This window comes from Crinia signifera, chromosome 7 (genome assembly GCF_055691185.1).
Source record: "Crinia signifera chromosome 7, ASM5569118v1, whole genome shotgun sequence".
NCBI lineage: Eukaryota > Metazoa > Chordata > Amphibia > Anura > Myobatrachidae > Crinia > Crinia signifera.
Window position 1 is genome coordinate 71,154,876 of NC_139223.1, and position 15,771 is coordinate 71,170,646.

Sequence of the window (15,771 nt, forward strand, 5' to 3'; positions counted from 1 at the left end):
TATCTTATATAGCGCAGCAAATTTTGTTGCGATTTACAATTGGTAAACATAACGAAACAAACTGGGTATTTAGACCAGGGGTGGGGAACCTGCGGCCCCCGTAGCCGGTCTGAGTGGCCCGCCCACCCGCCTGGCGGCTTTGCCGGGAGTCAAGTACAGGGGAATGCTCACGAGAGGATGGTAGTTCTCGCAAGATTCCTCTTAATCAATAGCAGCTGGAGACTGTCTGTCCTATTCAGTGGCAGCCGCCGGAACCTGGGACGCCTGCAGCATGACAATTTGTAAGATACATTTTTACATATGGCCCCCGAAGGGTTTTTTCCCCATACAAACGGCCCTTGGCACAAAAAAGGCTCCCCACCCCTGATTTAGACAGTCAAAAGGGGAGGAGAGCCCTGTGCCAGCCTTGAATTTATAGATACATTGGACCATGCATGCCTCCGTCATCCTTTCTGCAGTGCTCCTGCTCGTCCATAAGACCAGGAAAGCCTTGGTCATCCCTTCTACTCTGCTCTCTCCCGAACTACGTACCAAGCCCACCACCTCTTGGCCTGCTCTCTTCCCCTCTACCCTGCTCTCTCCCAGCCAGAGGACCAGGCTCATACCTGCTTCATCCCCTCATCCCTGCTGTCTCTCGACCTGAAAAGGTGTCCCACTCGCCTCCTTCCACTCCATTATTTCACCCACATTCTAATCTGGAGCTCTATTGGACAGAGGACATCCCTTTATGAAAAAAATTCATGGAGGGAGGCACTGGGATGTTTTAACAATGTGGTTAGGAATGTAGTGCAGTGCACGTATGTAGTACAATATAAAGAGGGGGTGGGGGAGTATTGTAGTGATGTAGTTGCATATAAGGGAGGTTTAGTTTAATGGTGTACTGGGGCATATAAGGGTGAATTCAGTGTAGTGATATAGTACTGTTTATGGGGGGGGGTGGTGTAGTGATTTCTTGCAACATGCAGGGGGGGGGGGGGGGATATAATTTGTTGAAACCTGTATGTGAAACACTGTATGTGAAAGACAGGAGATCTATGATCAGGACTTGTGTCTTCAGATAAGGAACTTTCCATAATGTGAAACATTATATCTAAAATATAGATCATTACACATACAATTAATTGTGTATAATACAGCACAGTATATTACCCTGGCATCACCCTCCAAACAGTGACTCTAGAAGATACATACAGTATAGTACACTATGTATAGTTTCAGAGATCCCATTCCCATTCTAGGTGAACTTTTGAAATATTCAGACCAAGAATCACCGTAAATGTGGAGATTTATTAAGCAGTTTAGAAAATGACCCCCCTCCTTATGCGTTTGGCCTATATTTCATCAGTTACTCATCTTAAAAGTAATTCGATAATTTTCCACTCTTACATTTACATTTCAGATGCATTAGATATAAAAGCAATTTCAGACAATGATCCTTTTTTTTTACAGGGTGAACCAGCATGCCATGACTTAATGAGACTGTGAAGTCATTAATAAACTGTATGACCCTTAATCCATGATTTTAGAGTTCAGCTAAATTTTAAATACGAATTTGCATATTTTAGCTCATTCATCACTATCTGTTAAATAACACATTAGACAATGAATATTTTGACCTGAGGGCATATTGTCCAGTCAAATCAATGTATTATCTAGCAATTTTTAGTAAATCAGAAGAATGTGTTCAATCTAAATTGTGCATAAAGCTGTTATCTTAAGTCTTACGGGGGAGGGGGGTGCACGCCCAGTAGTGCCAAGTTTAGCCAAGCATGGCTAAACCCACAGAGTGCTGACTTATTGCACATTTCAACTCGATAACGTAGCAGAACGCAAGTTCAAATGTATCCCCCTTAGCTATTCGTACCAGAATGGCGCAAAGATTGTTCCATCTTATAAAAGTCGTAAGTAGATTTTGCATTACATGTCTCTCTCTGGCACAGTATAGCTCTGATGTGCACTATATTTCCTGGTATCAAATCCTCATTTCCATAGCACCGTAACCAATCACCAGGCCAACAGAGTGCACATCTGATATATAACTATACAAGAAATATTAATAAGCTGCCAGTCTAGTAGTGGCAATTTTAGAACAGGCACTGCACTTTTTATTCCAGTGTGCGTTCAGTCTTTATTAGAATAGTAACCAGCAGCAGATATAAGGTTTACAGAAAAGATCTTCCAGGTGGAAGCGCTGTGACATAGTTAACCCTTTGCAGTCCACTTGTTTTTTATTCAGTCTGGTTTAAATATTTAAATTGTATTGATATTTTTTTTATTAAAAAATGGTCTACATTGAATGTTGAACTATGTTAATGTTCTTATTTTAAAGTGGCTCACTATTGGATCTGCTACTAGCGCTAGGGCTGTTAAGCCTGACTAGACAATGGACTTGAAAAGGTTAAATCAATCCTGGGTAATATTCCTACTTACTCTCAACTGTATGGAATTGAGGATGTGGTCTGCAGCATGCTGGTAAGGGCACATAGCAGTCTAATCCTTTCACCTCCGTTTGGACTGTAGTCAGGTAGACAATGTGATTCACAGCTCAGTCTCCGTGTCTCGGCAGTACTTCAACCTGCAGTCTATATTACAGCACATATAGAGCTGTCTGTTTTACTGGGCATACTTAAGGATATCTTAACAGCATTATAGGCCCTGAGGCCTTAACCTACACAACCTCACCTATATCGTGTTCCTATCGTCAGATGTGTTGATGTTAATGAAACCATTGGAGGAGTAGAGGGGGAGAAGGGATGCCCACAAATGTTGGCCAGCGCTGACAGAGTTGTGGTAAGCAACATTTCATTTTTAATTTTCCCTGCCTGGGGCCCGGTCTATGGAGATGTCTATTACTGGACCTATGGGGATGTCTGTATTACTACATACAGATACGTCAGCATACATCTTTGCTGCAGTCACATCAAACAGCCCCTCTTGGCACTCCATGTCACCGGAGACTCGTACAGTGTTGGGTGTCTAGTTTTCTTTAAATGCGTCTCAGGTCTCAATACAATGCTACTATGAAGCACAAGACCGTGCTGATTAATTTGATGTTTGAGGTTTCTATATCTGTGTACAACTTGATGACTAACACACCAAGCATCTCACACTGTATGGAGTACTGAAGCTACTGTAGATGTAGAAGGACATATCTGTATGGGACAGTCGCTATTGCTGTCCATATGGAGAAGTAAATATAAAGTATTTGCAACCCTAGTGCAATTTTGGCCACGTAGCCCTTCTGGGAATCAGGAAGTGAAATGTGTGTGTGTGACTAACACTTATTGTTTGGGGCAAAATGCATAGAAGAAGCCATTAAAAGATTTATAAAAGCTTTACTTTAGCTATACTACTTCTTCCTAAGCAGGTCAACAAGATCCTGCTCAAGTCCTTCAGTTTTCAGCTTGTCTAAGCTATAATATCTGTGCACAATCTTATCCTCGGTGACCACCACCAAGCGGACACCGTGTTCGTCTTTTCCAAGCTGGCAGCCAATAGCGGATGTAACTACCATATCCAGATCTTTATACATTCCACCGGCATTCCTGTGATAATGTCCCGAGAATACGGCTTTCACTCCTGCAAGAAAGAGATGAACAGATCATGCTAAATGAATAAAGGCAGAGTTATGTACTGCTTATGATTTACCTAAAAAAAAAAAAAAAAAAACGGGATTCTATATAGAAAGCCGGAATTTAGGAAAATTAATGGACCAACTGTTCTTCACCAAGTGTAATTATCAAGTTAATTATATTCCATTATTCACTCAGTAGGAGGCCCAACCCACTTCCTGATATCACAAATGTTTCACAGAAGCAGACAAGATTAGGGATTGCATTACTCAAACATATTCTGCTTCTTTAACCTATTACAGTAAACTATTTTTTAGCTTTAACAGTGTTTAGTCCGTTCCTCAATAAAATGGAATGTGGTTTGCATCTGTTATCCTAGACTTTCACCAGGTAAAATAAAAACACAACAAATGTTCAAAAACACAACAAATGTTCCGGTTTCTTAAAAATCGATCTATCCATTTTAAGACCAAGCTCAATGACCGGGCGGTCATCTACATAGCCACATATAAAATTAAGCTGTGCTGTTCTCTGTATGTTTCAGTGGTTCCCAACCCTGGTCCTCAAGTACCCCCAACAGTGCATGTTTTCCAAGTCACCCAGCAGGTGCACTCATTATTCAGACACATTTTAAAAGATCCACCCCTGTGATTCTGTGTGGAGACCTGGAAAACGTGCACTGTTGGGGGTACTTGAGGACCAGGGTTGGGAACCACTGGTATATTTCCATAATCATTTGAAATGATTTGAAGTCTTAGACAAAAAAACGTACAGCAACTCAAAAATGGAAGTCATACAAAACTATCCACCTAAAAGAATGGTAGTAATGCATAGACATTATTGTATAAAATCTTATTCTTAGAACAATATAAATAATTTAAATACTATTAAAAACCTGAAAAAGAAGAACCTACTTTTGTAGGTAAAAGTGAGGATTCTCAAAGGTCACTGCATTTTTATCAACATTCTGCTTACAACACAATATAAATGCAAAATGAAAAAGGTTTTAAAAATCACACACAAATCTGGCAATTTACCTGGGCACCACAAGAATAAATTACAGTCCATAAAAAACAGCACACACATAAATGTGAATCCAAATAAGTTAGAACCAAGTGAAAAGTGACCACTATTTTATGTTATCTAGAATAAAATCCAAACATCACAAATACATAAAGTATGTATATGGACCAAGAACACGAAGACAGTCTCGAAGGGGGGCATGGCCAATTGATATAATCTGTCTGTTGACATTCATCCACCAGCAGTTTAAATAATCATGGTTACGCTAACCAGAGACTTTCAATACTGACATCAGACATAGGCTTCAGACACAAAGCTGGACATCTGCAATAATGACGAGATTGTTGCACAGTATCGACTTTTCTTGAACCAGTTTTAAAGAGACATCATCTTTCAACTAAAGCAGGCTCTAAAACTACAATTAGTCCAAAATGGTCAAATGCAAAAAGTTCTTTGTGCCAATATGAAAACCCCTCCACAAATCTAAGAGCATGAAAATAGATTGCATTTTTGTGCAAGGGTTTCTTCTTCACCTCATATCACATCCACTTGCTGATCTGTTACACCAGAATTAAATGCAGAAAAATACAGTGAACAGTCCACTGTTGTCATTTTTGCCCACAGGCGTAGAATGCAGAATAGCCGTATAAGTCTGCTAATAAAATTACAAGGAACCTCTGAGCGAGAAAATATTGTCCTAATGGACAAGCATAAGCCTGGATGATGGAATATAGAGCGGGATGATTTTTTTGTACTCAAATATATCAGACATTAATGAGTAGAAAATGCCTCATTGCAGTGTTGTGGTGGCCTCTATTTTAGTGGGGTCCCGTGTGTGTGTGTGTAGGGGCGGATTTAGGAGCGAGGGCGCCCGTAGGCACAACAATAATGGCCGCCCCCCTGCCTAATTGTATTATTTTTATTAATTAAGCCCTCATTTAATAGAATAGGTAAGTAGGACAGTTTACAGGGTCAGTATCTGCATGCCCTATCCATGTACACTCTATACAATATAAAAATATGGTGCAGTACAGTGGATATTGTGCTGTTACTGGTACATTTCAGGCTGACAGCACCAACAGAAGCATCAAGTGCCACCCCCAAACATGTCTAATGGGAAATTCAGCACTGTGTGTATGCGCATGCATGCATGCATATATATATATATATATATATATATATATATATATATATATTTTTTTTCCAACAATACCCCTAGTCCCGCTAAATGACACTTTATATATTATAAATGAGTAAAAAGTATATAATAGGATAGGCCGATGATCCACTTAGATTCCCTGAAGGTGGAGAATCGGTTTGGTAGACCGCTCCACTGGAATTTGATTATTCTTGGTACCAGCTACTACTTGAATGTGGAAATCCTTGTTCCGTTAACTTCTATGATTCAGTCATATACCTAGAGGGCATTTTCTATCCCAAAAAAATGTGGGATTGACAAATCTGGAAAATACCAAATCAAACACAATTTTCTCTATTGGAAGACTAATAACCCTGATGAAGTCTTGATTGATAAGACGAAACGCGTTGGGTCACTTCCATATTATGCACGAAAACTTCACGATCAAATAAAGATACCGGACAAACAGTTTATTACTTATTTTTACAACATTTCAAGTCATGGACTGTTATTAACTTTTTGAGTCATCTCTTGTTGAAGAGATCATTTGGCGCTTTTCCACTTTTGTTGTTTATATTATAATATATATATATATATATATATATATATATATATATATATATATATATATATATATATATATATATATATATATATATATATATAGCTGCAGAAGCCCGGCACTCCCAATGACTGAGATAACTGCACCCGGTGCCCCTATCAGAGGGGGATAATGTATAGTGCAGGAGATATGGCACTCGCGGCGACTTGGATAAAGAAGATTCAGGAGACGGTGTGTGAACCAATCAACGTTTCATTCAATCAAGAATTTCGTCAGGATTATATCAAAATATTAAACATTATGCTTACCTTATATCCCCCATTCCACGCTGGATTGTCCGTCCCCTGACGCTGGACCCGGAAGTGGCGCTTCCAGATGACGTCATGACGTCTGCAGCCCGGCCCGCAGACGCTCTGACACTGTTCCACGTCCTATCCCAGGGTCAGTTGCCATGGAGACGGTGCGCTGTCAACCAAACAGAGTGTAGATAGGGATAAGGCAGCTATATATACAAACATATAACATTACAATATCAAAAATAACCACCAACTATAACATAAAGCAGACTAAAGTTCAGAAACATATCAAAACAGCAAAAGTATATACATCATCATAGATGCATATTCATAATAAACAGGAAATCGGCATAGTGTCATTTAATCCTCTAGGGTGGATTGTGTCCAATTTATTAATCCAAAACGCCTCTCTCCGTAAGAGAACAAGATTTCTATCACCACCACGGGACAGCGGGGGGATGAAATCTATCATGCGATATTTTAGAGATGTAAGACCATGCCGAAGTTCAAGGAAGTGTCTCGCCACCGGTTGCTCACTGGAACCGGAATTGATGGCGGCTTTGATGGCCGATCTATGTGCTGTCATTCTCTCCTTGAACTTACGGCTGGTCTTACCCACATACGAGAGCCCACAGGGGCAACTTATAAGGTATACCACGAATGAGCTCTCGCATGTTAAATGATGGCGAATCTGGAATTTAACCCCAGAATGAGGGTGACAGAACACGTCTCCGGATATTAAAAATTTACAGGTGGTACAAGGACATTTAAAACATCCAGGTTTTTTATGGGAGAGGAAGTGGCCCACAGGGGATGAAGCAGGTTGTAATATATCTGTTTTCACAAGCCAACTGCGAATATTGCGGGGGTTGGAATAGCACGGCATCAAGGTGGTATTATTAAGATTAAGGTCCTCATCAGATTTTACAATACTCCAAAGACGTTTAGAGATTTCCTTAATCTGTGGTGCTGAGGTATTATATTGGGTCACCCAAGGTAACCGATCTACATTGGTTCTAACCACCCTGTTATCCAACAACTGTCTTCTATCCAATCCCAGTACTTTAATCTTGGTCTCCACCAAGGACTCACGTGGATAACCTCTAATGACAAATTTTTCAATTAATTCATCTATTTGATGACTGGCCATAGTTATGTCGTTGTTAATTCTAAACATCCTTAACATCTGTGAATATGGCAATCCTGCCTTCAGACTTCTAGGATGACAACTATCCCAATGTAGAAAAGTGTTCCTATCGGTCTTCTTGATAAAAACAGAGGTATTGATGGCAAAATTGTTAACCCTGATGAGGACATCAAGAAACTCAATTTCGCATTGGCTGCTTTTGTATGTGAATTTCACAGGGTGAGCAGCACCATTAATATGAGCGAAGAGGTCAACAAGATCACCCAACTCCCCCCGCCACACAAATAGACGATCTTCTGTTTGTGTGGCGGGGGGAGTTGGGTGATCTTGTTGACCTCTTCGCTCATATTAATGGTGCTGCTCACCCTGTGAAATTCACATACAAAAGCAGCCAATGCGAAATTGAGTTTCTTGATGTCCTCATCAGGGTTAACAATTTTGCCATCAATACCTCTGTTTTTATCAAGAAGACCGATAGGAACACTTTTCTACATTGGGATAGTTGTCATCCTAGAAGTCTGAAGGCAGGATTGCCATATTCACAGATGTTAAGGATGTTTAGAATTAACAACGACATAACTATGGCCAGTCATCAAATAGATGAATTAATTGAAAAATTTGTCATTAGAGGTTATCCACGTGAGTCCTTGGTGGAGACCAAGATTAAAGTACTGGGATTGGATAGAAGACAGTTGTTGGATAACAGGGTGGTTAGAACCAATGTAGATCGGTTACCTTGGGTGACCCAATATAATACCTCAGCACCACAGATTAAGGAAATCTCTAAACGTCTTTGGAGTATTGTAAAATCTGATGAGGACCTTAATCTTAATAATACCACCTTGATGCCGTGCTATTCCAACCCCCGCAATATTCGCAGTTGGCTTGTGAAAACAGATATATTACAACCTGCTTCATCCCCTGTGGGCCACTTCCTCTCCCATAAAAAACCTGGATGTTTTAAATGTCCTTGTACCACCTGTAAATTTTTAATATCCGGAGACGTGTTCTGTCACCCTCATTCTGGGGTTAAATTCCAGATTCGCCATCATTTAACATGCGAGAGCTCATTCGTGGTATACCTTATAAGTTGCCCCTGTGGGCTCTCGTATGTGGGTAAGACCAGCCGTAAGTTCAAGGAGAGAATGACAGCACATAGATCGGCCATCAAAGCCGCCATCAATTCCGGTTCCAGTGAGCAACCGGTGGCGAGACACTTCCTTGAACTTCGGCATGGTCTTACATCTCTAAAATATCGCATGATAGATTTCATCCCCCCGCTGTCCCGTGGTGGTGATAGAAATCTTGTTCTCTTACGGAGAGAGGCGTTTTGGATTAATAAATTGGACACAATCCACCCTAGAGGATTAAATGACACTATGCCGATTTCCTGTTTATTATGAATATGCATCTATGATGATGTATATACTTTTGCTGTTTTGATATGTTTCTGAACTTTAGTCTGCTTTATGTTATAGTTGGTGGTTATTTTTGATATTGTAATGTTATATGTTTGTATATATAGCTGCCTTATCCCTATCTACACTCTGTTTGGTTGACAGCGCACCGTCTCCATGGCAACTGACCCTGGGATAGGACGTGGAACAGTGTCAGAGCGTCTGCGGGCCGGGCTGCAGACGTCATGACGTCATCTGGAAGCGCCACTTCCGGGTCCAGCGTCAGGGGACGGACAATCCAGCGTGGAATGGGGGATATAAGGTAAGCATAATGTTTAATATTTTGATATAATCCTGACGAAATTCTTGATTGAATGAAACGTTGATTGGTTCACACACCGTCTCCTGAATCTTCTTTATCCAAGTCGCCGCGAGTGCCATATCTCCTGCACTATATATATATATATATATATATATATATATATATATATATATATATATATATATATATATATATATATATATATATACACACACACACACATATATATATATATATACATACATATATACACATACATACATATATACACATACATATATACACACACACACACACACACACACACACACACACACACATGCACGCATCTCTGACCGCTCATGCAGTGGGAAATTTTGTGCGGAAATAAGTGCTCTTAGAAACAATAACCCTTACATCTGAATACATTTCTATTCCCTGCTGGGCATCAAGCAAACTTCCTTCCTGCTTTTTTTCTGGCATTCTTAATAAAACCAGAGCATTGGCAGCGGTGCTGTATATGTGGACATATGGGGCCAAATGTAATAGGGTGAGTTTCAGAAAGTAAGAGATTTTGGGAGAGTTTGCCCATGTTTTTTAAAGCAGCAATCAATTACACTGCAAAACCAGGGTGATTTTGCCATGTAATTGATTGCTGCTTTAAAAAACATGGGAAAACTCTCCCAAAATCTCTCACTTTCTGAAACTCTCACCCTATTACATTTGGCCCATGGCGTTGGAAGGGATAGATAAAGTTCTGCAAGTCAGCACCCAGTATACTCTCCGAAGAATGAAGTATGGTAGGAACATTAACCATTCTTCCATTTGCTCCTTTATGTTTTGCACATACACACAGAACACATTCACCCACTACAAATAACATCTAATTATACATTTAGCCATATTAACCTGTTGGTCTTCATCTAGCAATCTTCTAGAGGAATACAAAATAATGTACAAACATTTCATCAGTACAGGTAGAGTTTTCCGTATCTGGAGATCTCTTGTTCGAAATATTCCAAAAACCGTGTTTTCTTAGAATATTTCGGATTTTTATTTTTTATACCCCGCCCCTTTTTTTATACTTACCAAGTCCCCCGATGTCCACAGGGGCCTTCAGGATCGTCTTCAGCGGTCCAAGGAGTGCATTGCGCTGGTGCGCAGGTGACGTCATCAGCACGCCTGCAAACTCACGCAATGCATCCCTGGGATCGCTGAAGACGATCCTGAAGGCCACCGTGGATGCCGGCTGACCAGGTAAGTATGTAAAGAAAAAAAGAAAAATCTAAAAATGGTAAAAATCCCTTATCCCAAATGCTCGTGGTCCCGAGCATTTCGGATACGGGATACTCAACCTGTACTAAAAGGTCAAATATTGGCTTTAATAAATAATTAAATGAGCTAGATTTGTATACTTTATCAGGAATGCCTACATAATCAGTTTAGTTAAAAATTCACTACGTAAAACAATAAGATAAAGATGTACGTTATTGGTTCAAAAGCAACTCCTCTGTCAGATGAATGGGATACACTACTTTCATTTGCTGATGGAGTTTTCTTTATTCTGTACAAGTCATGAATATCCACCTAGGGTACCAGTTACATCTATAATTCAGTGCATTAAACTTCAAAAGTCTTTTCTTCTTTTTTTTTTTCTTGGCAGAGCTGGAGCGATCCAACAAAGTAATTGAAAAAAAAAAAAAAAAACATATCAAAAGTCTTCGTAAAACTTTTTCATGTTTCCAGAATTAAAAGAGAAATTGGCAAGAAAGAGGTGATGGCCACAATATATTATATATAAATACTTAGAAGGACCGAGAGAGAGTGAACAAATCAATATTAATAATCTCACCTGAGAGTTGATGGTTTGTGTTCTCCCAGGATAGTATATGAAATGATAATGTCACCCAATGAAACTTTTAATATAGTCACAGACGTGCCGCAAAATGAAGACTGGTTACTGTTGGGACTGTCAAATCAAGTGTTTATTTTATATGTAATGCTAGATAAAAGAAGGTGGTGACATATCTGAATGGGAGAGGTATATTCCCTTTCAGTCGATGAATAACCCCTGTTATTCTGTGATGTGGTCTCTATTATGCCTCCTATGTTGAGAAGGAACATCTAACCTATATTGTTTGACAATAAATAGGGCAATTTGTTTACAGGTAAACAGTGCACAAATAAAGGAACTCTAACCGCAGCAAAGTTCTCCGTGGGCATCTCGAGGTATGTATCCCTCTGCTTTGGCAGCATATGCTCCAGGCTTACACCTTCTCCACAGTGTATAGATGGAATCACTGCATACAAGGTTTATACAAATATATATGCTGTATTACATTACATGGGACACATTTATGTGAAGCTGATCTGACACGAGACCGCCACTTCCCACCCCATATTACAGCTTGATGTGTTCAAATTGCATAAACTCTGCATAGACCCATGAGCCTTGCTAAATCAGGCCCTCGGTTCAGTCTATGGTGATTTCTAATGCATTCTGAAGGAATAGCCGCAGCTGTTGTGAAACTGCATACCCCAGCATGCCTTGTCATAGCATTCCCTAATAGCAAAACTATGGCAAGGCATGATGGGACTTGTAGTTTCACAACAGCTGGAGGGCCATAGTTTCGTCATGTCTGCCTTAAGGAATGAATGTCCTGGCCCTGTGTTCAGCAATGATACCCAATATAATGTGCACACAATTCCACTTAGCTCATGGTTGCCGACTTTTTCTGTCTCCTCTTCGGGAGAAGCCCGGAGAGGAGACTTCCAGCTGCAGTTCGGGGGGCGGGGCTTGAGCTTTACATCATTAAGCCCCGCCCCCAGGATGGTAAAAACCCCAATTCACTGATCTCGGTGAAGGGGGCAGGGCTAAAATGACGCAATTTTAGCTCCGCCCCCTCCCGGAGACCCGCGGATTGATGGTTTTCAATTCAAAGGTATGGGGGAAGATGGCACAATCGGGGGGTGGCGTGGGGGTCCCCCGGAATCCGGGAGGGTTGCCCACCTTTCCGGGGGGCCGGGAGGAGGACCCGATTTTCGGGATCCTCCCGGTAATTCCGGGAGGGTCGGCAACCCTGACTTAGCTAGCGCATTGTTAATGTACATAGCCAGCACAAAAGGCAAAGCCTTCTTCAGAACAGAAAGGTAAAGTAAAAAGTAATGGTGAAGGACAGCTATAGTGGCAAGGGACTGACTCATTTCTATATAATTATAGGTCAGCTTTTATGCTTCCAAGTTTAACATGGAAGGATAATATATTTACTGTTTCAAGAAATAAGAGGAGACAGCGATCCCTGATCACCTCATTTTGTGGAACTTTCTCTAGGCTTATTATACAGAAGGGTTTTGCACACCGCACACTTGGTGTACAAGTGAATGTTTAAGGGGAGCGCTAGAGTATTGCAAATTTTAGTCATATATTGTTCTAGCTGGGGCACATACCCAAATCCTTTACAATCACAGTAAGCCCAGGATTTAGAGCATTTCTACCCTCACCTTAGTGCCCTAGCCTAAATCATAATAGTCTATCCATAATACAAATGTGTCATCAAAAAACAAGCCTCAAATGCCATGCACTGCCAGATGTCTGGTGGGAATGAGATAGCAATTCCAGGGCAGCTCTGCTACAGTTGGCCATCTTATTGCATTGCTACATGAATAAAAGGCACGAGCAGCTTTTTCTGACTAAAATATGGAACATGTAGTAAATAGGGGTATACTCAAGATGGGATACTAAGAGTAGGAATAGGCGCCCTGTGGGGTGTGTTGCTAAGCTGCTCCTACTTGAGGGATGTCAACCCTCGTGTGGATGCAAAATGGGGAAAAAAAGGTGGAGCGCTAGGTGGATCAATTGGATATCACAATTTTTAATCTAAAAATATTTTAAAAACAATACATGAATAAACAATAGCATTTAAGTCAATGACAATAACAATAAAAAGAAAGGACAAGGAAGACGATACTTATGTCTCTGCGAAGCTGCCGTTATGTCCCTAGAATTAGGGGGCTAGGTACTTGTGAGTTATCCGGGCGTCCGATTTTTAAATCGGGTCGGATCGGGACATCGCATCGCATGCGACCATCGGATGCGATGCGATGACCCGATTTTTCCATAGGAATCAATGTTAAAATGGACTGAGTCCATTTTAACATGGAATTCAATGGGAAAAAGGGGTCCTTTTCATACCCCTACTATCCAAGTGGGCATGGAGTTGGATATAAACCTGTGGCGAGCGTAGCGAGCCACCGAGCCCGAAGCGTGGCGAGCGTAGTGAGCCCCGCGAGGGGACACGGAATACCGTCCGCTCGCCACGCTTCGGGCTCGGTGGCTCGCCACAGGTTTATATCCAACTCCATGCCAACTTGGATAGTAGGGGTATGAAAAGGACCCCTTTTTCCCATTGAATTCCATGTTAAAATGGACTCAGTCCATTTTAACTTTGATTCCTATGGAAAAATCGGGTCATCGCATCCGATGGTCGCATGCGATGCGATGCGATATCGCATCGCATCTGATTGTATGCCTTAACTTAAGGCATACAATCAAAAAATCGGACGCCCAGATAACTCACAAGTACCGGGGGCTATTAACCTCTGAGTGATGCCCAAAAAGATGATGGTTGGCAGGATGCCGTCCTGGATGGTGTTAATGAACGCTGGAGGATGATCTGGTTCCCAATTGTGGGGTCCTCACTATGTTGCGCTGATTTGGAATGGAACTGTAGTTGGTTTTTCGCTGGAGGATGATCGGATTCCTTCTAATTGAAGGGTCCTCACGATGTTGCGAATGATGGAGTCCACGGTGTGGTAGTAGAAGATTCCCCAACTGGGGTGGGATTTAGGAGGGCAATCCTGAAGGTGACAATGAAAGGGAAAATGCAAGGGTGGGGGGGCCAGCAGAGGCAGAGATTCTTTCTGGTCCAATTTAAAAGTAGCAAGTGCTGCCTAACATGTTTCGTTGTGATGTCACGACTTTATCCACTAAACCAGTGGTTCCCAACCCTGGTCCTCAAGTACTCCCTACAGTGCATGTTTTCCAGGTCACCCAGCAGGTGCAATCATTATTCAGACACATTTTAAAAGATCCACAGGTGGAGCTAATTAGGTCACTTGTGATTCTGTTTGGAGACCTGGAAACCATGCACTGTTGGGGGTACTTGAGGACCGGGGTTGGGAGCTACTGCCCTAAACTAAACCTAATACCATATACCTAATACCCTAATCCTTAGCCCAAACTGTTCAAAGTGTCAGAATTGTGCATGAATGGCCCATGAATGGATTTGCAGATAATCACCGACCTGTTTTTTTTCCGCAAGCCATTTGCAGGCTAGCAAGGGGAGGGATTTCACTCTGGCTAGGTGGTGATCCAATGGATGTGGCAGTAGGGTCCAACAGGAGTTTCCTCTGTACCCTTATGGGCCATATTACTATGAAATAGGAAATTACAGGGCGGTATTTCTGCTAAGGGAGATAGCGGCCGTCGCCTATTTTAAAACAAGTCGGATCTGTTTGTTTAGAAACGGCCACAGATCGTCAAAGTCACGGCTGTTTTCCGACAATCTGCAGCAGTTTTCGACGATTTACAGACTTTCCGACATTCGACAGTCTGTAAATCGAATACCGACTGTCAACTTCCTGTCGGAAGCAATGAAAAATGGCCCGGAATCTGACTGTCGGGCGTGCAGACAGTCAGATTCCCCCCACCACCACTATCACTGTCATGGAAGATTTTTCGAAACTTTATTTTAAGGCACCATCAGTGTCTTGTGCTATCTGGGTTTGACAAGGCAAAGCCGGAGTTGTTCCACAAAATGGATGGGCAAGGGATCTACTGGCGTCCAGGACAAATAGCTTTAAAAAAATAAATTAAAAGAAAAAAAGGCTACGTTTTGAGATATTTCTCGTTCAATTTACTTCCAAGTGAGCTGAAGTCAAAGCAATAAAAGAAACCTTAGAAAAGCCACTCTCAAAACTTTTCATTCTCCGGCTCTGTTTGCTGTTGTACTATGCACAGTATGAGGCCTGCTTGAGAATGCAATCTATGCTACACTGTCTATTTCCTGTACTGCAGGAGGATTTTATACTGACATTGGAATTTCTCTGGTGAATAGAAATATAAATAATGTGCAACACTGTCACCAGCAGCAGAAAATCAATTTGTGAATAAATCTTTCAGTAACGATTTCTTTAAACACTATTGCTGGCAAGAAAGATAATTCAACTGGATTATATCAAACCCATTCCCACAATATTCAGTTTGCCATTTTTATATGTGAACATGTTGTAATGAATTCTTTATGAGGGAAAAACAAAGACTATAAAAAGGTTCA

At 41.2% G+C, this 15,771-nt stretch overlaps 1 protein-coding gene across 2 annotated transcripts in view; it reads right to left on the bottom strand.

Annotated features, from left to right (window-relative positions):
* Positions 1 to 980: 980 nt before the first annotated feature.
* Positions 981 to 15,771, bottom strand: part of CPPED1 (calcineurin like phosphoesterase domain containing 1) — a 75,470-nt gene continuing 60,679 nt past the window's right edge. For both annotated transcript variants that reach the window (XM_083153317.1, XM_083153316.1), the window contains exon 4: positions 981 to 3,579. In XM_083153317.1, the coding sequence (XP_083009443.1) occupies positions 3,350 to 3,579 (230 nt within the window). In that variant the 3' untranslated portion in view covers positions 981 to 3,349. The remainder of the gene's footprint in view (positions 3,580 to 15,771) is intronic.